Source organism: Mustela lutreola, chromosome 2, assembly GCF_030435805.1.
Source record: "Mustela lutreola isolate mMusLut2 chromosome 2, mMusLut2.pri, whole genome shotgun sequence".
NCBI classification, from domain to species: domain Eukaryota; kingdom Metazoa; phylum Chordata; class Mammalia; order Carnivora; family Mustelidae; genus Mustela; species Mustela lutreola.
Window position 1 is genome coordinate 55,795,455 of NC_081291.1, and position 21,580 is coordinate 55,817,034.

Sequence of the window (21,580 nt, forward strand, 5' to 3'; positions counted from 1 at the left end):
GGCGTGGTGAGGCGGCGTCCCAAAGGTACGGGGGTGGGTGGGGCACGGAGCAGCCCTGCTGCCTGCCCAGGGGCTGGGTGGCTAGATCTGGATCTGGTTGGGAGGCAGAGGCTGGGCACCCCCCACCTGGGGATCTGGGGCTTCCTGCCCTGCCCTGTCTCTGCCTCCTGCCCCATCTCTTCTGGTGCCGTTTGGGTTTTGCTTCAGTTCTAGGGCTCTTACTGAATCTGTATGTGTGTCTGGCCTCTTTCTGCCACCTTCCACATCTCTCAATCTCTCTCTGCTTTGTGCTCTCTGCCCCCCCACCATCTCTTTGTCTCCCTGAGTCTCTCTAACTCTCTGTCCATCTTTTTTTTTTCCCCCCAATCGTTCATCTAATTTAATGGACTCTTGTTTTCTGATTGTGCCCTCTGTCTCTCCATCTTTCTCTTTGCCTCTGTCTCTTTCTCCGTCTCTCTTTGTTTGGTTCTCTCTCTCATATCTGGTTCTCTCTGCCCCAACCTGTTTTTCCCTGTCTTTCTCTCCCGCTCTGTGTTGCTCTTGTCTGTCCCTCTCCCTCTTTGTCTCTGTCATGGTCCCTCTCTGCATCTGAGTGTCCCCTTCTCTCTCTGCCTTCCTGTGCCACAGTACCCTTCGTCGCCCCTCTCACATGGCATGTCCCTAATAGCCTCTCCTTTCCCCTCCGTTTGGGCCGTGAAGTTGTCCTGGTCAAGCTGGGCGGGCAGGGGTGCTCTGTGTATGCGTTTAGGGCCAACTGGCTGTGTGCAGGCATTCAGGATAGGAGGGTCATGGATAAAGGCAGGACATGACCCTGGGTGAGATGGAGTGTAGGCGGAGCCCCTTTGTATTCAAGATCCCACCCTGCACAGGCAGCCCTGGGAGGAGACTAAGGATGGGGGAAAGGCTGGGGTGGGAGTCAGGGCAGGAGGAGCATCGAGCTGGGAATCAAGCTGCCCAGGCTGGAAGACCCTGTGTTTCATCGATGGGTTCCGTGGGCGGCCATTTCTCCATCTACAACAGGGAGGGGAGGTGGGAGATGGTGGGTTCACACTTCTATGCTGCAGCCTAGAGCTAAGAATAATCATGCTGTTCATATGAACAACAGTGACTGACTTTAATTCAGCGCCACTGTGTGCCAGGCAGTACGTTCACTTATTAAGTCCTTGCGGCAACTCTGCAAAGTTGGTGATTGTGCAGATGGGGAAACAGGCACAGGGAGGTTAAGTAACTTTCCCAAGGCTACACACACAGGTGACACACAGAGGCTCTCTCGAGCCGGCTCTCATAACTGCCATGAGCATTTTCTAGACTCAGGAACCTGCATAAGGAGGAGCTGCCCCAGGAATGGTCAAGGGGTAGCAGCATCCTTGGGGGCCACAGAAGCCCGTTAGGCTCCGCCCTGGTGGTCTGACACCCTAGAGGTCTTCGAAAGCCCCTTCCACACAATGGAGCAATTGAAACTTCCCAGGGACTCCGGTGTTGGGATCACCTCCAGGGGACAAGCCCCTCCCGCTTTGAGGCTATTGTCCTCTTGAGGTCCACAGACCCTGAGAACCTGGTGGGATCCTCCCAGGCTGGAGGGATAGACAGATACATCAAGGGCTGCTCCAGATCTGAGCTTCCCCAGGATTATTATTTAGCCAACTGAATTCTGTGGCTCAGGTTCTGTGCCTTTGGAGAGGAACTATTGTATTGTCTCCAGCAGACCTGGATTCACATCCTACCCCGGCTCTTACTTCCTGTGTGGCCCACTCAGGACCTCCGTTTCCTCATCTGTATGTGTCACTGACCCCAGGGTGGTGGTGTCTGGGACCAGCGAACCTCTAACAAAACAGAGGGGAGTATACCCTGATGGGGGGGCACACCGTGCCTGGCGTGTGCCCGGCTCCTGTCTGGCATCTCCACTTCCTTATGGGGTAAAGGGGAGGGGCTCTGTTGGCGGCACAGGGAACTTGTTTGTCCTTGCAGTGAGGCTTTGCATCCATTTGTGAAAATATAAAAGCTTAAGGGAGAAGGATTTAAGAGATTGGGGGAAGGGGAGGTGTTTCTTCAGTCTTCATTTCCAAAATAGTGTTGTGTTGTGTTTTGTTTTTTTAAGATTTATTTATTTATTTCAGAGAGAGAGAGAGAAAGCACAAAAGCAGTGGGGAGAGACAGAGGGAGAGGGAGAGGGCGAAAGAGTCTCTAGCAGACTCCATCCTGAGTGCAGAGCCTGACATAGGGCTCAATCCCAGAACCCTGAGATCATGACTGAGCCGAAACCAAGAGTCTGACACTCAACCGACTGAGCCACCCAGGTGCCCCAAATATTGTTTTGGATGTCTGAGGACATAGCTTCCCATTTCCAGCCCATATTTTCAGCCCATATTTTCTAACAGGCCTTTCTGTTTCCCATTTTTTTCTGGGTAAGACCCTTATGTTCCTTTCCCTGTGATTGCTTAAGAGGGGGTCCCTGGGCCATCTGGCCAGATGAGACCCCTCCTGGGTCCCTCCAACTGGGATTTGAGGTTTTACTCAAACTTGGGAGCTGTACTCCCCACCCGGGCTGGGGTTGGGAGAAGGAGGTGTTCAGTCCTGACTCAGCTTCCCTGATTTCAGTCAGAGAGGAGGGGAAATAGCTACTGTGGATACGTGGATAGGAGCACACCCCTGCATGGTCTTAGACACTCCCAATAGTGTCAGTGTGCCCACATCTGGACCATGAGGAAACTGAGGCCTGGGAAGGGTAGGGGCCTGTAGTGCTGGCCTGACTCTGATGTGCGTGTGCTGGACTTCAGTGCCCACAGAGAACACAGATATTCCTAGGCCATTGTGCCCTCCTTCCTAGCCTGGGCAGAATGACAGCCCCCACCCAGGAGAATTCTGGGAGATCAGATCAGCGAGATTTCCTTTGGGGCTCTGCTTGGGCCTCTGGGAGCATAAAATGGGCTGTTCAATTTTAAAGAATGAGGGATTTAATTTGATGTGTGTTGATGTGAGGGAGGCAGGATATACAGAGCACAGGCCTTGGGGCCAACTGCCAGGTATAAATCTAACTGCAGCTGGGACAAGTGCCTTCATCTTTCTGAGCCTCACTTTTCTCATCTGTAAAATGGAGTTTATATTAGAACCTTCCTTGCTGGATGGCTGCAAGGACAACTGAGATGAAACTTTCAAAGTGCTAAGTGTTAGGGACCCAGAAGGGGATTACTTGCGGTTTCTGACCCAGGGGGCTTGTGAGGAGGGGGAAATGATATGTAGATGATGTCAGCACTTCCGGTGGTGGGGGTGTGGTTGGGTCCACTTGGTACGTGGAGAAGAAAACAATGCTTGTGCTTGAGGGAGGTCAAGGAAATCTCCCAGAAGGTTTTTGTTTTTGTTTTTGTTTTCTTTTGACAGAAAGAGATCACAGGGAGGCAGAGAGGCAGGCAGAGAAAGGGGGGGAAGCAGGCTCCCTGCTCAGCAGGGAACCCAATGCGGGGCTCCACCCCAGGACCCTGAGATCATGACCTGAGCAGAAGGCAGAGGCTTAACCCACTGAGCCACCCAGGTGCCCTCCAGAGTGGGGGTTTTTGAGGATGAGTAGGAGTTGGCTAGGCAAAGGGACTAGCTTGTACAATACCTCGAAACTTCAAAGATCTGCCTCAGGGAACTGAGAGCTTTAGTCAGTGTGAAAAGTATAAAGAGAGAAGAGAGGCAGGGCGGAGGAGGCAGGAGACTGTGGAGCTCAGACTCTGTCCTGAGGTCAGTGGGAGCCATGGGAGGTCCCTGAGCAGGAGAGAGGGGAGGACAGCTTTGAGTGTTAGCACAGGCTCTGGCTACTGTGCAGACTGCAAGGGAGGATGCAGGGAGGAGGCTGGGGTAGGGTCCAGGTGAGAGGCAAGGGGCTAGGGCTACAGAGGGCAGAATCAATGGATGTTGAGGCAGCAGAATATCCTTTGCCATTCTCTCATTCAGCAGATATCTATTAGCACCTGTAATGGGCTGGGTACTATTCTAGGCCCTGGGGTGACTGTAGGGAACAAAACTAACCAAGTCCCTGCCCTTGTGGAGCTAACATTCTAAGAGTGATAGCAGGGGAACAAGATAAATGTATGACAGTGATGCATGCTGTGGGGAAAAATAAAGCAGAAAGAGGGGATGGGGTGTGTGGATAGTAGCGTGCAGTTTTAAGTGGGGTATTCAGGGAAGACCACACTGAGAAAGTGACATTAGAGCAAAGTCCTTATGGAATGAGGGAGATCATGTGGCTACCCAGTGGAAGAATGTGGCTGGCAGAAGCCACAGCCAGTGCAAAGGTCCTGAGGTATGAACATGTTGGGTGTTCATACCCAGGTGGGCAAAGCTAGAGCAGAAGGGCTGAAGGGGGAGGATGGAGGAGATGCACTCAGCGAGGTTCTGGGCAAGGCTGTGTCATCTGGCCTCCCAGGCCAGTGGATGTATTAGAGGAAAAATGGGCAATTTTAGGGATAATAAGGTTATCCCAAGGTTAAGGATAGTAGTCTGCTGACTAGAGGGCACCTCCTGAACAAAGGGCGGGGCTGTGCCATGCCCTCCTGAGCTTTGACTGCCTGTGCCCTCTCCATGGTGCACATCTGTGATTAATTATTTACCCCTTCCTTCCCCTCTGTGATGAGGCTCTCTAGCTTGCCTCCACATCTGGCTCCGGGCATTTCTCACAGCGCAGCAGCTGCACTGGGGTCTCACATCTGACTCCTGGAAATCAGCCCCCACCCCCCAGTGCCTGAATAGCAACCGGCTCCTAGGCCTCTGGCATTCTCCGTTTCTGGGTGGGAGAGGGCACCAGAGGTTCAGATCAACTACGCTGTCTCAGAGACCATGGGGTTTCTTTTTTTATCAGGAAGATAAGGGATAAACTTCTGGACCTGTTCTTTGTTCCCCAAACATTTATTGAGCACTTACTGTACGCCATGCCACCTATTTCACATGTGCTTTCTTATCCTCACAACAGCCCTGTGAGTAGTGAACTAGGTTGCCCCATTTTGCAGGTGAGGAAACTGAGGCCCAAAGAAGTGACTTTCCAAGGTTGCTTCGCTAGGAAGGAAATGGAATATGTGGCCTCCCGCCCCCTGCCTCCCCTTGTAGTCTGACTTCCAATCCCGTTTCTGGAGCATTTCTAAGTGGTCAGTTCTCTGGTGGCCCTGCTGGCATCAGGGGACCCTTCTGTTGCATGCCCAGCATGTGGCTGCTGGTCTGTCTTCCCCAGGCTCCCTCAGGGTTTCTCCACCCTCCCTCTGCTCCCCTCCCTCAAGACAGCCCTGCAGAGACAGCAGTGGAGCCCCCAAATTGCCTCTCCCAGCTGAGCAGACCCCTTTCTCAGGGTGTCACCAACTCTGTCCATGGGTCCCTCTCACAGGGAAGAGCCCAGAGTTGAGCCAAGGGTCTGGGGAAGTCTGAGTTGGCAGAATAGCTGGGCCCCTCCCTGACTCTGGGCAGTGGACAGTCCCGATGGCACATTCGCCTTGCCGTGTCACCCATCCGCCGGAACTAGTGCTGATCTTGTCAGCTAACGTCCCAGCATTGTCTCCGTTTGTCAGCTTGAATGTTCGGTCCAGCGGGACCATCTGCCTGTCTTAATTGCCTGGATAATTGTGAAAGCTGTGGGCCCTGCCTTCTTCCCTGAGGAAATGGCCCGATGAAGCAGAATGAACGTCCATTAGACAGGAGACTGAGGCTGCCCCCACTTTCTGTGGTCCTTGAGTGGGTGGCTGCTCCTTCTGGCCTCAGTTTCCCTTCTGCGCCCCCCACTGTGCTCCCCAGCAGCTGGAAGCCTCCCCTCATTCACCCATTTGCTCTCCTTGGGCTGACTTTCTCTCTGTAGCCCCCGCATTTTGCTGTCTTGGCCGAGGTGACGGTGACTCATAAGCAGATGTGTGGGCAGGTGGGCGGGCCGGGGAGGGGGCACATTCTCGGCAACCTCTCATTGCCACACAGCTGGGGCAGCTAAGGGTCCCTGCCTCTCTCTGTGGCTTGGTGCCCTGTTTGCAGAATGGATCTGTCAAGGAGGGTTTTTGGAAAAGGCTGAGGATCATTTAGAGCCTCAGTCAGAGACAAGGTGAGGGGCCGCAGATTAGTTGAGGTTGGAGCTGAATGGCCCCCCAGAGACCACAGGTCTGACTCTGGCTCCAGCCCACACGTGTACCCCTATTTTATATCAGAGAAGGTTGAGGCCCCTTTTGCTCAAGGTCACCCAACCAGTCGGAGGTAGAGTCAGGACTTGAACCCAGGGCTCCACTAAGGGTCCCATGGCATTGCTTACTGCAGGAGGAGGTGTTAACAGGCTGGGAGGGGACAGTCTAGAATGTTCCTCACCACTCTGGCGTCAGGCTTATCTGTAGGCAGATGGGCAAAGAAGAGGATAGGATGTCTGGTGAGTTGACATAACTGGGACTGAGAGGCGCCCAAAGATGTTGGGGACCAGATGAGGCATCAGCCAGCCAAAGGATCAGGGAAGGCTTCCTGGGGGAAGAGATAGTGGGGACTTGCTGGATTTGGCCAGGCAGGCAAGGGATGAGGGAGGGGTGTTCCTGTGGGACCATGAGGAGGTGGAAATGGCTCCAGAGTACCTGGTGCTGGGGATTGGGGTAGAGGAGGCGACACTGGAGAGGGGGGTAGCCAGTTCCGGACACGGGTTGGCAACTTCCCAATGGTTCTTCCCAAACAGTGCTGAGGGGCTGTGGGACATGGGAGGCCTCAGCTGGCAGGCAGCAGGCACTGGCCCAGAAATCTCAGGGTCAAATCTCATCCTCAAACAAGTGTCCTCTGCCAGGTCCCATCCCCAACCCTGCAGCCCCCCACCCCCACCCCACAGCTCCAACTGTGGGAGACCCGCCCCCTGGCTTTCTTGGTATACCTCATGGGCTGTGCGGGACCCTTGGGTGGACCTTCCCAAATTACCACCCTTCCTGAGGTTCCACATCCGCCCCTGACTCTTGGGATTCTCCTCTAGTATTCAGGTCTCCCAGGAGGGCACGGAAGAGAATGAAGCTCTCACACAAAGCCCTTTTGAGAACATGTGTCTGTCTACTGGACTGTGATTAAGGCTTTGGAGCCAGACCCCTGAGTTCCTCTTTCTCTTGCCCCTCTGGACTCCAGTTTTCCTATCTGTAAAAAGACATGATTATCCCAGCCTCATGGGCCTGGTCTGGATACCCTGGAGGTGAAAGCATGCTGAAATCCACTGGGATTAAAGACACATGTGTGAGCATGGCCCCAGACTCCTGAGGTGCCTAGCCCCCCACCCCTTCTTCCAGCCATACTTCCAGGAGAGGCCCTCGGAATGAGAGGGGAACTGGCAGGACCCATGGTGGAGGCCACGTCCAGACTCTGGGCTCTTCTCCTGGGGCTCAGAGGCCATCACCTGGGTCCAGACATGGCATCTAACTCTAGGCAGGGCAGTCCTGGGGCAGGGGGTCCTGGGGCCCTGGGGCCCTGGGGTGGTGAGCTCCCCATTTGTGGAGGTATACTAGCCATGTCCGAAAGCAGCAAGGTTTTCTATGTTTGATTGAAGTGTTAGAGGGGATAAATTATGGGTTTCTTTCCAACATAGCAACCTAGAGATTATGTGTATCTATTATCATTCATTTCCCATTCATTCATCCTCACATCTACTGTCTACAAGGCCGCCCCTGGATATAGGGTTGAAATCAATGAGCAAGATAGTCAAGGGTCCCCTGTTTAGTGGAAAAGAACAGGTGAGCAAATGCATTAACGGAAAGACAGGAAAGAGGTGTGGTCAGGGTGGGCTTCTTGGTAGAGACAGCATTTAGCTTGGGCTCTACGGATTTTTATCCGTAGATGGGGCAGGGTGGGGGAGAGTTCCAGAAGGAGGGAAAAGGACCCAAGGAGGGGTGCCTGTGTAGCTCAGTTGGTTAAGAGTCTGCCTTCGGCTCAGATCTTGGGGTCCTGAGATCGAGTCCTGCATTGGCCTCCCTGCTCAGGGAGGAGCCTACTTCTCCCTCTGCCTGCTACTCCCCTTTCTTGTGCTCATGCTCTCTCTCCCTCTCTCTGACAAACCAATAAATAAAATCTTTAAAAAAATAAAAAAAAAAAAGGCCCAAGGAGGGAACACCTGATTCTGAAATCTGACCCTTGGCCAAGTTTCTTCTCCGCTCCAGACTGTCAGTTTCTCCTTGTGAAATGGGGAGCAGCAGGACTTGAAAGATCCAGGAGACACTAAACATCAAGTCCTAGGGACCCAGCAGGCACTTCAGACACGTGAGCCCTTTCTCTTTCTCTGGGACATATGTATTTGGACAAAGGTAATTCCTGACCTAGAGGCTAGAAGGTGGGGCTCCAGGCATAGTGTTTGCCCCAAGGCTGAACCTGGAACCCAAGGCCTGTCTCTTGTTCCACTGAGTCCCTCGAGGGCACAGCTTGAGGACTGTGCCTATCCTTCCCAAAACCTCATCCACTGCCAGCTGCACTGGGGCGTCGTCGTAATCAGGCTCCACTGTGCAGAGGCTCCAGCTGCCGCTCTTGACTGCTTGGTCCTGGGTGGCTGCCCTCTGTGTCCATCCCCTGAAGCATCTCGTTGAAGGGAGCTCAGGAGAGCCCACTCTAATCTCATGTCATGCACATGGTGGCCACAGTGCCAGAATTGCCCCCTTCTGTGCATTTCCTCCTCCAGAACAGGTCCTGACTCCTCCTCTGAGCAGCCCTGACTCTTTGGCCCCCTTTGTTGTGTTTGGGCTTACAGCAGATCCTCTTTGGGTATGGTTCCTTCTGCAATAGATGCTGATGTTCTGACATCATATGTGATGTTCTTGGCATGGAGGAGGTCCTGGGTAAGCAGTTGCTGGGCATTGAACCTGGTCTCTGGACACTCAGCCCAGGGTTCTCTCCGGGGCAGGATAGGGAGGGGCTGCTGCCAGTGGGGGCACTGACATCCTGAGATTGGAATGCATAGTGCTGCTCTTTCCCAGGGCTGAGCCCTGACAACTTGCCCATTTATTTTCATGTTTTGCTCTTTTCGTTTGAAAGGCAGTGAGAAGGCAGGTGGGCAGAGCCTGAGCAGCAGACCCCTCCCCCCGCCCCCTGCACACACCCCGGAGAAGCATGGCTAAGGGTTGACTGAGGTTTGCTGGAGCCCTTGCCTCCATGGAGGGACTCTCTTAGCACCCACTCAAGTTAATTTTCTAGAGCACTTATCCCTCTCTCCCTCTAATCTCTTCCATAGTTCCCCAGTGTCCTCAGGAGAGAGCTCCAACTGCTTAACGTGCCACTTGAGGTACCTGTTAAATTTTTTGTTTTTACGCGAGTCCAGCACCTACTCTGGCTCTGTTTTATCCAGTTTTTTTTTCTCCTTCGTGTCCTGTCCCCATGCCCAATCACTCTGTGAGACAGGTTTTTACACACGTGTACACCCTCACAGTGCTTTCTGTGAGAAAAAGCTACAGAGATGAAGTGACAGGTTTCCTTCCCTCTCCCTCCCCACTTCTCCCCTTCCTCCTTCTTCCTCCCCCTTTTCCGAAGCCTTCCTTCCTTTCTTTAACTGGACGGTTCACTTCCTAAATCCATCCTCTGTGTTCCTAACTGCTGTGTCATACTCTGTGGGGAGTGGCTGCCATGTGTTACCTGTCCCCTCCCGCCGGATGGAGACAGGGCAGCTTCACCAACAACATTCCCATTCCCGTTCCTGTGAGCAGTGGCGGAGATGGGGTACTCTTGAATAACCACCAGGAGTGAAGGTGCTGGGTGACTGCATTCACCCACGCCTCATCTCTCTGTGGCTGCCTCAGCAGCTGCCTCTCATCCCTTTCCAGTCATAAGATTCCCAGAGACTCCCGAGGAGCAGCAGCTTGGCCCTCCCCCTCCCCCCATAGACCTTTTGTCCTTTCTGAATCTGCAGGTTTCTGAGAGGGCTTCTGAGTGTGCCTTTCTCAGGGGGTGTTAGTGTGGATGGTATTAGGAGGACCTGGATTCAAATCGCAGTTCAATCCTCACCCCCTGTGTGGCTAAGAGCAAGTGGCTTCACCTCTCTGGGCTCTTGTTTTTTCATCTCTGAAATGGGGTTATTGTGGGATGAAATGAGGGAATAAGTATAAAATGTTGAACGTCAGGCCCAGGACACAGGCATTCTTCGCCTGGTTCTAAAGAACAGTCAGCTGAGGTTCCTCTCACATCCTAAAGCCTTCCTCCTTGGTCAGAGCACACAGCCTATCACCTGAGTCTCTTTGGATGGCATGCCCCTGTGCCCTCCAGGGCTGGAGGGGGGAAGGCTGCCATGGAGGGCTCTGGGAACTGGTAGGTGTCTGGGACCACAGCCCACTGACGTGGCACAGCCCGCCCTGAAGTCAGGTGAGGGACAATGGGGCGTGTGTGGAACAGCTTCACCAGAGAGGAGGCTGCAGCCAAACAGCACCCTAAGAGGGGGTCAGCTAGTGCCTCCCCTGTGGGTGCTGGAATCACAGACCGGGTCTCAGTTTCCTGATCTGTAAAATGGGGACCCACCTTGTGGAAATGTTTACCAACCAGGCAGGGGCAGCCATTGTCCTGGCCTGGCCTCTGGGGTGGTGTGAGGAGAGAAGGAGGAAGAAGCAATGGAACAGCAGTAACGAGTTCCTCTGTCTTGCCTTTAGATCACCATCTCTGCCTCCTTCCTACCCAGACTTCATTTCCGGCTGTCAGTCAGGAGCAGAGGGGCAGTGGTGGGGTGGGCAGCGGGCTCGCACAGCTCTCCTGGGCTTATGGTGGACTCAGCCCCTGGGTCTGAGAGAAAAGGTGGAGGCTGAGGTCCAGGACCCCCCTCTGCTTGGGTGGGGGCCCCCAGACACAGCCCCACCTGGATCTTGGTTTTCCTGTCTGTGTGGCGTGGGGTCAGTTCAGTCCCAGTTGCAGCCATCCCTGCCGCTGGGTAGGGTGGGGGGGTAGCAGGGATGTCAGGAGTCCTGTGGTGTGTCCTGTCAGGACAGCCTGGCACACCAGAACATGATGCCTATGGAGCTCCATTAAGAGACACCAAGAAGGGCCCCACAGGCCGGGCGCTGCGTAGGGAGGAAGTCACAGTCTGCAAAGCCCTTCCAGCAAAGTCAACAGTCTATGAAGGCCTTCCAAGTCTCTGCCCCTCATTCCTCATGGGTGGGAAGCAGAGGCTCGTGCAGAAGTGACTTGCCCAGAGTCACATAGTTCAAAGGGGGCCGAGCTGGGATTTGAACGCTAGTGCCCCTGACCTATGCATTCAGCCACCGTAAAGGTCTGCTTTCTGGTCTGTTTTACAGTTTTGGTTTTGGAGTCTTGACAGGAAGGTGGATGGAGAAGTGCTTTCTGACTTAAGAGTATATAGTCTTCCCAACTCTAGGGTGCTTTTAATTATCCCATTGTACAGCGAGGAAGCTGAGGTCCAGAGAGGGCTGGACACATGCCGCCGGTCACACAGCAGTCTGTCCTCCAGATGTCTCAAAACCTGAAGACATGCGGGTGTCAGGGCCTCTGCTGATCATGGAGGGTGTGCCCGCCAGGCTGGCCTCCAGCCACCTTGCACACCCAGCAATCCGTCCCCCTCTTCCTCTGCTTCCCTGAAGTTTGGCAGTGTGCACTGGATGAGAGGGTCGTCTTTGGAGCAGGACCAAGCAGCTTCGCCTGCTCTCAGCTCCCAGAAGGGACCCTTGCAGCTCATTGCCAGGCCTTCCTCCCTTCTCCCTCAGGGGGTGCTGCAGTCTGTGGTCCTTACAGAGCCTTCTTAGGCTCTGGCTCTACAACCGTCCATTCCAGGACTCTTGTAGCCTGCAGGATGAAAACCAAACTCCAGACAGAGTACTTCTCCAACTTCTGTGTGTCCCCTGGGGAGCTTGTTCAAATGCAGATTCTGATTCTGTGGGCCTGGGTGGGGCTTGAGAGTCTGCAAGCTGAGGAGCTCCTGTGAGGCTACTACTTGTCTGCTACTCCTCCAAGGAGTGAGACCTTACTAGACCCTTGGTGACCTGACTTTGTGTCCCACCTGGTGTCCTCACTGCTCACACAAGACGGCGTGCCTGAGTGCGCACCAACCACACGGTTTCCCTTCTTTGACTCATTCCTTATCATTCTTCAAAGTCATGCTCAAAATCCCTCCAAGTGGACCCCTGACAGAGCTAACTGCTCCCCTTCGGCACTTCCAGACCCCTTTAAAGCCCCTGAAATCCTGAGAGGCACACAGCAGCGCCCTCTAAAAGAGACGCCTTAGGTGTGAACCTGGCTCCACCCCTGGGTGACCTTGGGCAAGTCGCTTAACCTTTGTACCTGATGTTTATTTAAACCCTGCCTTGTTCCAAAATGGACCAATAGTTGCTTCCAAATCTACTCTTGGATAAAAATCAAGTGAAAATGTGCTCCATGGGGGTGACAGGGATGCAGGGCAGGGGAAGACCCTGTTTCCCATGTGTCTCCTGGTCTCTTGGTCCCCAGGGCCTGGCACGGCAGGCATTCAGAGAAACACTGCCTGGAAGCTCTCCCATAACCCACAGTGTGACCTTTCCAGGAGCTTCTCATTCGCAAGAGTAAATTCCAAAGGAGCAGGAAGAGACAGATTATCTTAATCGCTCATTGAAATGCATCTGTAGGGCGAGCAAATATTTTCTTAGAAGAGGGGATGGTGTCGCTCTCAAGTCTTGTGCCTTGTGCAGCCGCCCACCCTGAGGGGGCTGTAAATATGGGGTGGAGGGCTGTGTGGCACTAAAGCCCTTAGGGGAAAAGGGTGAGGGTCTATTAAGAGCAGTTTACAGGCGGAGAATGGCCATGTCCCTTCCTGCGCAGTATGGAGCTGGGATTACCCCAGAGTGGCCCTTTGTGTCCTGCTGATACACAGGGTCCTCACTGAACGCCTTGTCCTGACTATTTCTGGGTACTATAGACCACGCTGAGAGCCTGTGCCTTCTTCCCTGCCTGCCCCCATTCTCCCAGCAAATTCCTCCCCATTCAGGGCTCCTTTCTCTGACTTAGTATTCACCACCCCTTCCGTGGCTGAGACCTTGACCTCACTGCTGGCCCAACAACTCTGCCTGGAACGTGGAGCCTGGCCCCCCCCCCCCCGGGACATACATGAAGTCACCCAAAGAAGCAGGTGCCCTTTGGAAGTGGGCAATGGGAGGGGACCTTGAGGAAGCACCCAGTCCCTAACCACAGTGCTGTACATTTCCATTCGCTATAGGACACAGAACAAACTTGAGCCCCATTTGTTCCCACATAGCCATGGGGGCTAGGACGTCATCTCTTGCTCTTTGCTGCATCCAGCAGGAGGAGAAATGTCGTCAGACCTACAGGCTGTTGACCCTGTGTCGCTCTTAGCCCCCCTTTGTCCCAGCACCTATGTGGTGCCCAGCCCTTAGCTGGTGCCCACACACATTAGTGGGATGGGGAGCATGAGCAGCTGGAGGAGGGGCCCTGTGTGTCCATTGGGGTTGTCAGGGTCAGTCCTGAGCTGGTGTGGTGGAATCTAGGAGTGTGCAGGACTGAGGCCCAGCTGGGGCTGGAGTTGTGGACAGCTGCCCCTGCCGGTCAAGCCCAAGGCAGGCGGATTCTCTGCCCAGCTCACTCCGTGTTCCCCAAAGGCTGGGGGGTGGGGGTGTTCCACGTGGGAGGCTGCTAGGCTTATCCTCCCCACACCACGTCTGCCAGAAAAGGAAACTGAGGACCGGAAGAGGTAGTTGGAATGTCCGTGAAAGAGTACCAGGGGACTCTGAGCGCAGGGGTTTCTAACCTGAGACCTGCAGACACTCTCTGGCATATGGTTGCCCTTTATCTGGCCCAGGTTCTGGCATTCCGTGCAAGATTCTACTGGAATCTGCTACAAAAAAGTTTGGAAGGCACTGTTCCTCTTTTCTAGATGGGAAAACTGCGGCCTGGGAGAGCAGTCATTTATCAAAGTCCCAGGGCCAGTTCAGAGCAGAACTAGGCCCCCCCCCCCCCCCCCCGGGGTCTGTCTAACTAGGGCCCTAGTGGGAGGACCCTGGTATGCCCTCTCCAGAGCTCCCCACCCAGACTCAGACTGTGGGCATAGCAGGGGTGGTGTGGGGGTGGGGTGTGGGAGGATTCCAACAGCCAGCCAGCCAGTGGCTGTGTCTCCTTTAAGCAGAGAGCCGCCCGCTGCTGTGGATGGACTGGTGCCCAGCCAGTGGGAGCTGTGAGCTTCTCTCCCACAGCCCCTCCCTGGGGGAGGGGGAGGAAGGGTGAGGGAGGGCTGAGCAGCGTGGCTCCCGAGGGGAGGGAGTTGGTGGGCAGCGGAGGAGACAATAGCGGACATGCTGTGTGGGCTCAGCCGGGAGACCCCTGGAGAGGCTGGTAAGTCTTGGGGACCAACAGGCAGAGTGATGGGGCTGAGCCCTCTGGAGCTCCCTGGGAGGAGACTGGGACTGCCACTCCCCAGAGACCCAAAGCCTGGAGAGAGTGCAAGGCAGGGACCCCCTGGACCCCAGAGCGGGGGCAGCCCACCCAGGACTCTGTCTGACCCTGACTGCCATCCTGAGATTGGGGTCTGAGCTCACCAGGCTGTCCGCTGTCCACATGGCACGGGCAGCAGGTAGGTCTGGAGTTGTAGAGGGCAGCGCTTAGCCCCTCAGAGGTGCCTCAGGGAGGCATGTCCTGCCCTGGCATGGGCATGAGCTAGGGGGAGTGAGCTCCCTGCCCAGTGATGTGAGAGCAAAGGCCGAGCTCAGGGTGGTGTGGAGGGCGTTCCTGGAGCAGGCGGGAAGCTGGACCTGTTGGCGGCTGGCCGAAGCCCTGGCCCCGGGGTCTGGTTGGTGAGCCCTGGGACTCTGGGAGTACCATGGGGCAGGTGTCATACAGCAGCCACATTTCTAGGTGGGGCCAGGATTGGCCCCATGGGAGGGGCTCTGGAGCAAACACCATTGCTCCATCCTTCTGTCTGGCTGCCTGTCTCTCCAGCCTCACCTGGCTGGGCTGCCTTCTTCCCCTGACCACCCCCTCCCCCAGCTTGTCAAGAGCCAGGAGCAGGTCATCCTTTCCTGTCAGTCCCTTCCCACACTTAACATACTTTTGATGGTACCCCCTTGAAATAGTTCCAAGGGCAAGGGCTGAGGTCCTAACGGAGAGATGAGGAAATAGTCTCAGGGTGGGGGAGGTGGCCCACCCAAGGCCCCACAGCTACCAGTGAAATGGCCAAGCCAGGACTGGCACCCAGATGACTTTTATAACCCAGGTCCCTCTGCTCAGTGAACTTAGTCTCCCACCCCTAACCCAATGCAAGGAACAGAGACAGGATCACGCCCAGGTCCCCAGATAATAAAAAATAATAGTACCTGACAGCTCTTGAGATCTGACTTTGTGCCAGGCACTGTTCTAAGCTCTTTCTGTGTGTTTTCTCATTTAATTTTCACAAGATTGTGAGTTTGGTACTACTCTTCTCTCCATTTCATAGCTGGGGAAACTGAGGCATGGAGGTATTAAGTGACTTGTCCAAGGCCACACGGCCAGAAGTAGCAAAGCTGGAATTTGACCTCACCTATTCTGTCTCTGCTCCCTCCCAGGGACTACACTATAAACGGAGGCATTGCCTTCCTGGCCTGGGTATATCTGTCCTCTTGACCTAAGGCTCAGGTGAGTGGGATGGTCTTGTCCTGCAGTGGTCAGAGCCACAGGTCAGTAGTGCCCTGGAGACTTCCCATGGAAGACTACCGGGGAGGCATCTTCCCCTACCTCATGGGCTTATGGCCTCCACCTGGGCTTAGACCTCAGCATTGCCTGCCTGGACCTTTGCGCCTGTCTCTTCCTCAGCCTTCTAGCCTCTATCCCACCTCTCCGTGCTGTCGTGGGAGGGAGTTTGCTAAAATTCAAATCTGATCACAACTCCTTATCCTGGTGTTTAAGGCCCTTCTTGATCTCCCTGGCTTTTTCTCTTTCTGTTGACTTAACTGACCCCCACCCTCACCACTGCCATCCTTACCCTCACCTCTTCTCCACAGAACTTCATAATTACCACATGAACTTCATGATTACCTGCCACAGCTGATGTCAGCACTGAGACTTTCTTTTTTTTTCTTCAGAAAGGTCCAAAGATGGAGCTTAAGCACAGTGGGATCCAGGCACTCAGTTAACATCGTTAGGACTCTGGGTCTCTGCTTCTTTTTAGGGAGGTACACAGAGGTCCCTATAACCTTTGAGTTTAAGGTCAACCAGGTCAGTCATCTCTAAGAAAAGAGAACCTGTTTCTAATAGTTCCAGCAAACCTCCCAGGGCCACCTTTTGTTGGCCCAACTTAGATCAAATGCTCCCTCCTGACCAATCTCTGGTCTGACTGACCTCTGACTGAGGCCTCTGACTGACCAGCCAGGCCTGGTCATGTGGTCTCCCCAGGAGCAGGGGGGACAAGGTATCCAACAAGTAGCTACTCCATATACCCCCCACATTTCGCAGGGCAGGCTGAGGCCCTGAGAAATCAGGCCACAATGCAGAGCTCTTCAGTGAGAGCCATGCTTAGGGTTGGGGTCTGTGGAACACACTGCTCAGTGCCCTTTCTCTGCCCCTGATGGACTCCTGCCTGCATATGTCCAGTCTTGCTTCTGGGAGCCTTGGTTCACCATACATCAACCCTAAGCCCCTGTGGAAAGGGATGTGCCCAGACTTGGGTGCACAGTAGGCCTAAATACAGATTTTGGCAGGAAGTTGTACCCCCCACGCCCTCAGTGTTCATTCTCTCACTCCCTGCCACAAAGTGGTCTTTGTTCCCAGGGCCTACTGGGCCTCAGTGAGCCCTGGCCACCCAGTGGGGCCTGGAAAGGCTCAGGCAGGATGTGTGTGTGTGTGTGTGTGTGTCATGGGGATAAGGGAGAGTAGTCCTTCTGCTGTGGCCTGGGCCGCGCATCCTCTGAGGGACTCTGACGATAACCATCTGGATGGTCAGGGGGGCCTGACCTCCTACTGCACAGGAGGGCCTGTGGCCATGGGGGGACCCCAGGCCCTTGACCGCAGAGGCCACAATGTAGAACCAGGAGGTCCAGCTTTGCATCTTGGCTCTGGCTCTTCCTGATTCCGTGACCTTGAACAACTCATTTCACCTCTTCAATCCCCATTCTCCTCTGTAAGTAGGAATTGAATTCCAGATTATTTACTGAGTACTTACCGTACGCCATACTTTCCATGCTGGACATGGTAGTGACAGACAGACATAACCCAGCCTTCCGGACCTGATATCCTAGTGGGCAGAGGCAGATAGTAAATGAGATCATGACTTTTTTTTTTTTTTAAGTGGGGTCTGTTACATGGTGTTGAGTGCATGAAAAAGGTAAAGCAGGGAAGGAAGGTATGAGAGAAGACCTACCTTCCTGAGAAGGTGATATTTCCACAAATTCCTGAAGGATGTGACAGGGGTAGTTTGTGGAAGAATCTTCTGGGCAGAGGGAATAGCCAGTGCAAAGGCCCTGGGGTGGGCACAAGTTTGGTGTGGGCAACAGTGGGAAGACCAGGAAACTGGAGTGGAGCTGGTGAAGGGGAGAGTATTAGGAGGTAAAGTCAGGGAGGATGAGGGACTGTCAGCTGTGGTGAGAATTTTTTTTTTTTTTTAAAGATTTTGTTTATTTATTTGACAGAGGGAGAGAGATCACAAGTAGGCAGAGAAGCAGGCAGAGAGAGAGGAGGAAGCAGGCTCCCTGCTGAGCAGAGAGCCGGACGTGGGGCTCCATCCCAGGACCATGGGATCATGACCTGAGCTGAAGGCAGAGGCTTAACCCTCTGAGCCACCCAGGTGCCCCGTGGTGAGAAATTTTGCTTTTACTCTTCACAGAGTGAATTGAATCTTTTTACAGCCCCATGCAACCACAGTCAAGAAATTAAACAGTTCCACTGGTAGCCCAGGTTTAAGGTCATGCTCCTTAATATTGCTGGTTCCAGGGTGAGGTGGGAGAGCCTAGGCCCAGAAGAGGCAGACGGAGGCCTGACTTGAGGCTGCACCCTCATCCCACGTGTTATCGGGGCCACTTCGGGCTCTAGAACCCCCTACGGGTCCCTTAGCCTTGTGTTTAGAGGGAGAAGACACAGTCGAGGAGTAAGGCTGTGGCCTGCTGGGAGGCCAGGAAGTTCTGGATTCCAGTCCTTCCTCTGCAGTTCACCAGCTGAGTGCCCTCTCTGGGCTTTAGTCTCTGCATTTGTAAACGAGGAAGTCCCGAAGCCTCCCTCCCCATGCTTTCAGCAGAGTTAAATGAGTTAGCACATGCAGAGTGTGGGCCTGGCACTCCTTTTCCGTGTTCTTTTTTTCCCAATCCTTGGCAGCAAGTGAATTGGGCATCTACTTTTAAAATCTCTTGGTATGTTTCCTGCTTCCCTTATAAACATGCATTGAATAGAAAGAGGGGTCATCCTGTTGCCAAGTTGATCTTTCCCTGCTACTCTGTCTGTGGGAGGCTGGCCTCTGGGGAGACTTGTCAGCTGTCGGGAGTCGGGATCGGGGTGTCACTCTGAGGTCAACCTGTACCCCATATATGCTCTGGTCCAGCCTGCGATGGCCAGAGGGGCATCCTTCTGTGGGCAGTGCCCAAAGGGGCTGGGCTGCTGCCTGGAGCAGAGGTGACTGCAGAACCATAGGCATTATCCGAGTCTCCCCAGGACTGTCATGGGGTGGGAGGAGGAGGCCAGAGGGGGCCCGTGGCTCTGCCACTTAGGAGCTGTGTGGCGCTGGAAGTTCCCTTGACTTCTCTGTGCCTCAGTTTCCTCCTCTGTAACATGGGGATGATAATGGCACCCACCACATAGGAGTCTTGTGAGGATAAAGTGGTAATCATTTTAAAGGCCACAGAACATGGCTTGGGTTCAAATCTTGACCTTGCTCTTTACCATTGGAAGTTGGTTAACCTCTGTGCCTCAGTTTCCCCACACCATTGCAGAAGATAGGATGAAACGAGACAATGCTTATGAAGCACCCAGGACAACTCACAGGGCTTAATCGGAAAGAGTTGCCATTATTAATCGACGAAAACCTTTTTAACAGGGTCAGTGACAGGGGCAGGGAGACTACTACCAAGTTTCATGGCTTCTGTGTAAACTCCATCATCTCGCTGCTCACACTGCCCCTGGAGGTGAGCCCTCGCAATGCACAGAGGAGAAGCCTGAGGCTCAGAGAGAGGTGACTTGTCCCGGTTTCCTAGCCAGCAGGCAATAAGGTTTAGAATCAGAATCTGAAGTTGGCCTAAGGCCAAAGTCCATCCTTCCTTTTGCAGCACTGCCTGCCCAGGTGGCAGCAGCCAAGCTGGAACTGGCAGAGCCCTCGGGGGTGTGCTGGAACGACGAGCAGCCGCTGCCCGTGGGGGCAGCCATGGGCCACTGGGACAGTTAAGGTTGGACCCAGGAGTCCCCTTCTCCTCCTCAGGGGAGATGGGGCTGGGCTGGACCTGCTGGTGGCTGGTCCTCATTTCCTCTTCTGCTCAGGCTGAGCCCCTGGGTCTTGTTTTCTCAGTAAACGAGAAATGTGCTGAATGCTGCCTCCTGGAGGTCCGGAGAACCAGGCTCAGTCATGGCTGAGTCTGTGGCACTGCCTTCCGGTGCCCCTTTCTTGCTGAGGCGGGATCCTGGCAAAGGCATCCTGGCCAGGGGCTGACTTCCTTTTCCCTTTGTCAAAGCTCAATAGCTCCCTGGGGCCCCAGAGAAACGGGGATAATGAAGGCAAATTAGCAAAGCTTTCAAGAGAAATAAAATAAGAAAGAAAGGCACCCAACCACCCCTGGCTGTAGTGCGAGGCGCGGGACCAGGTGTACTTAAGCTCTGTTCTTAAGCACTGCCTCGCTCCCTTCTGCTCTCCCGATGGGGCCAGCCCGCATCCGGGCGGGACAGGCTGGCATTGCTGTGGAAATGCATTTCCCTCGGAAGCGAGTTCTTATAGGACGAATTGACTGAAGGCAAAAGATCGTAATTGCCCATTGCTGGAAGGAGGAGACGGGGGAAAAAAGAAACACGCGGATAAAAATATCTCTGTTTTTATGCACATTTCCAGCTGAAAATTGGTGGGAAAGATGTTTTTGAAAAGCCTTCATCTCTAAGCATGTAATTACCAAGTCCCAGAACAAAAAAGAGAGCGGGAGAGAGCGAGCAGGTTCTGTGAGGGAGGAGGACTGGGGTCTGAACCCCCATGGGGTTTTCTATAAATAATATAATTCCTTCACATTCTCAAGCCTGGGCTGGCTGGAGCCAGCAATGGGTGGGGGGATACACTTCCATTTTATAGATAGAGAAATAGAGACTTAAGTCATACAGCTGATTGGAAATTCTGACTCTGCCTTGATTCTTGGTTTGAATGCTGCCTTAGTTTCCTCACACCATGGGATGCTTGTGAAAGTGGAGCAGTGTTGCTGAACAGGCATCAACATAAATATTGTGGCGTTCCTCCTGAGTGCCTTCCTGAATATAGAAGGGGGTCTTAGATATCCAGAAGCCTCTTAACTAGCAATTAGCTGTCCAGAGGGGCCTTAGTCTCCCAAGAGAGATCATCAGAGCCACAGACTAAAATGCATGTCCCTTCCCCAGAGAGCAGTCTCTCAAGTTCCCATATATTGCCCACCAACTCTGTCTGCACACACTTATATGAATTCTGGTTTGCAGCCCATAGTCATGCCTGCCTGATAGCCAGGATGAGAGATGCTCACAGCTGGCTCCCTCAAAGCCAGCAAAAAATTGTAGAGAGGAGGGAGTTGGGGTCACTCAGTTAAGATGAACAGACCGGACACCTCTGTCCCAAGGGAGTCACTGCAGCCCAACTTGGCACCGTGCACTTCAGTGGAGCAAAATCTGAATATTGGGATGTAGAAAGGGAGGAGAGGCTGTCTGGAAGACAAATGTGGAGGACACTTCAGAGACACCCCAGAACATGGGCCCTCACTTTCAGAGCCAACATCTTGCAGCCTTTGGGGAACCACATTTGGGGATCCCACCGTTCCTCACTCTAGGTTTCTAGATTTTTTTGTTTTTAGTATCTGGGCTCAAAACACCACATTTAACCCACTGTTGTTTCATGCTCCATTCTTTGGGATCCTACTGCTCTGAATTTGGTGAACTTGACCCTCTGCTTTCTTGTCCTCTTCTTAGGAGCTAATCTTCCCACTCCCCCATCCCCAGACTCAAATCTGGAGCCAGCAAGCTTATCTCTGGTCTTCCCAGGACAGCCCAAGAGAGGGATTTTCCAGTGGCAGAATCTCATTTGCAGGGGATAAGACAGATTTTTAATTCCAGAATTGCCTGCATGAAATACCAGAGACCTTCGCTGTCACATAGTTGATAGAACCCAGTCTTTTTAATTTTATTAGCTCAGAAACATCTTGTTGAATCTAAATGAAGTGCAAATTAGGGAACCGTAATGGGAGGCATTATACTTAATGACGTGTTGCCTGAATTGGTGGTGGCTGGTGTGAATAATGGGCCTGGGGAGCGAGGTGGGGGTGGGGGCTAGTGAGGGAAGCTGCTGGGGGCCCAACTCCGGAGGCCCTGGAAATGATTCTGGGCTTAACTGCTGTCTGATTTGTTATTTACTACCTTCTGGCAAGCAAAGGGAGCCTAGGCTTGGTCTGTAGATGCAGAGTGCTGGGGAGCTGGGTGGTTTCTCAGCCGTTAGAGCTGCAGGTGTGAAGGGTCTCACTTTCTTGAGATCCTGGCTGGGCCATGACCCTGA

At 53.7% G+C, this 21,580-nt stretch overlaps 1 protein-coding gene across 5 annotated transcripts in view; it reads left to right on the plus strand.

Annotated features, from left to right (window-relative positions):
• Positions 1-21,580, plus strand: part of GRIP2 (glutamate receptor interacting protein 2) — a 92,119-nt gene that overhangs the window by 37,325 nt on the left and 33,214 nt on the right. Inside the window, exon 1 of one of the 5 annotated variants that reach the window (XM_059161840.1) lies at positions 14,153-14,256. The exons of the other annotated variants lie outside the window; for them this stretch is intronic. Coding sequence (XP_059017823.1) covers positions 14,217-14,256 — 40 coding nt within the window. The 5' untranslated portion in view covers positions 14,153-14,216. Of the gene's footprint in view, positions 1-14,152; positions 14,257-21,580 lie in introns of those variants that run through there. 5 annotated transcript variants of the gene reach the window in all.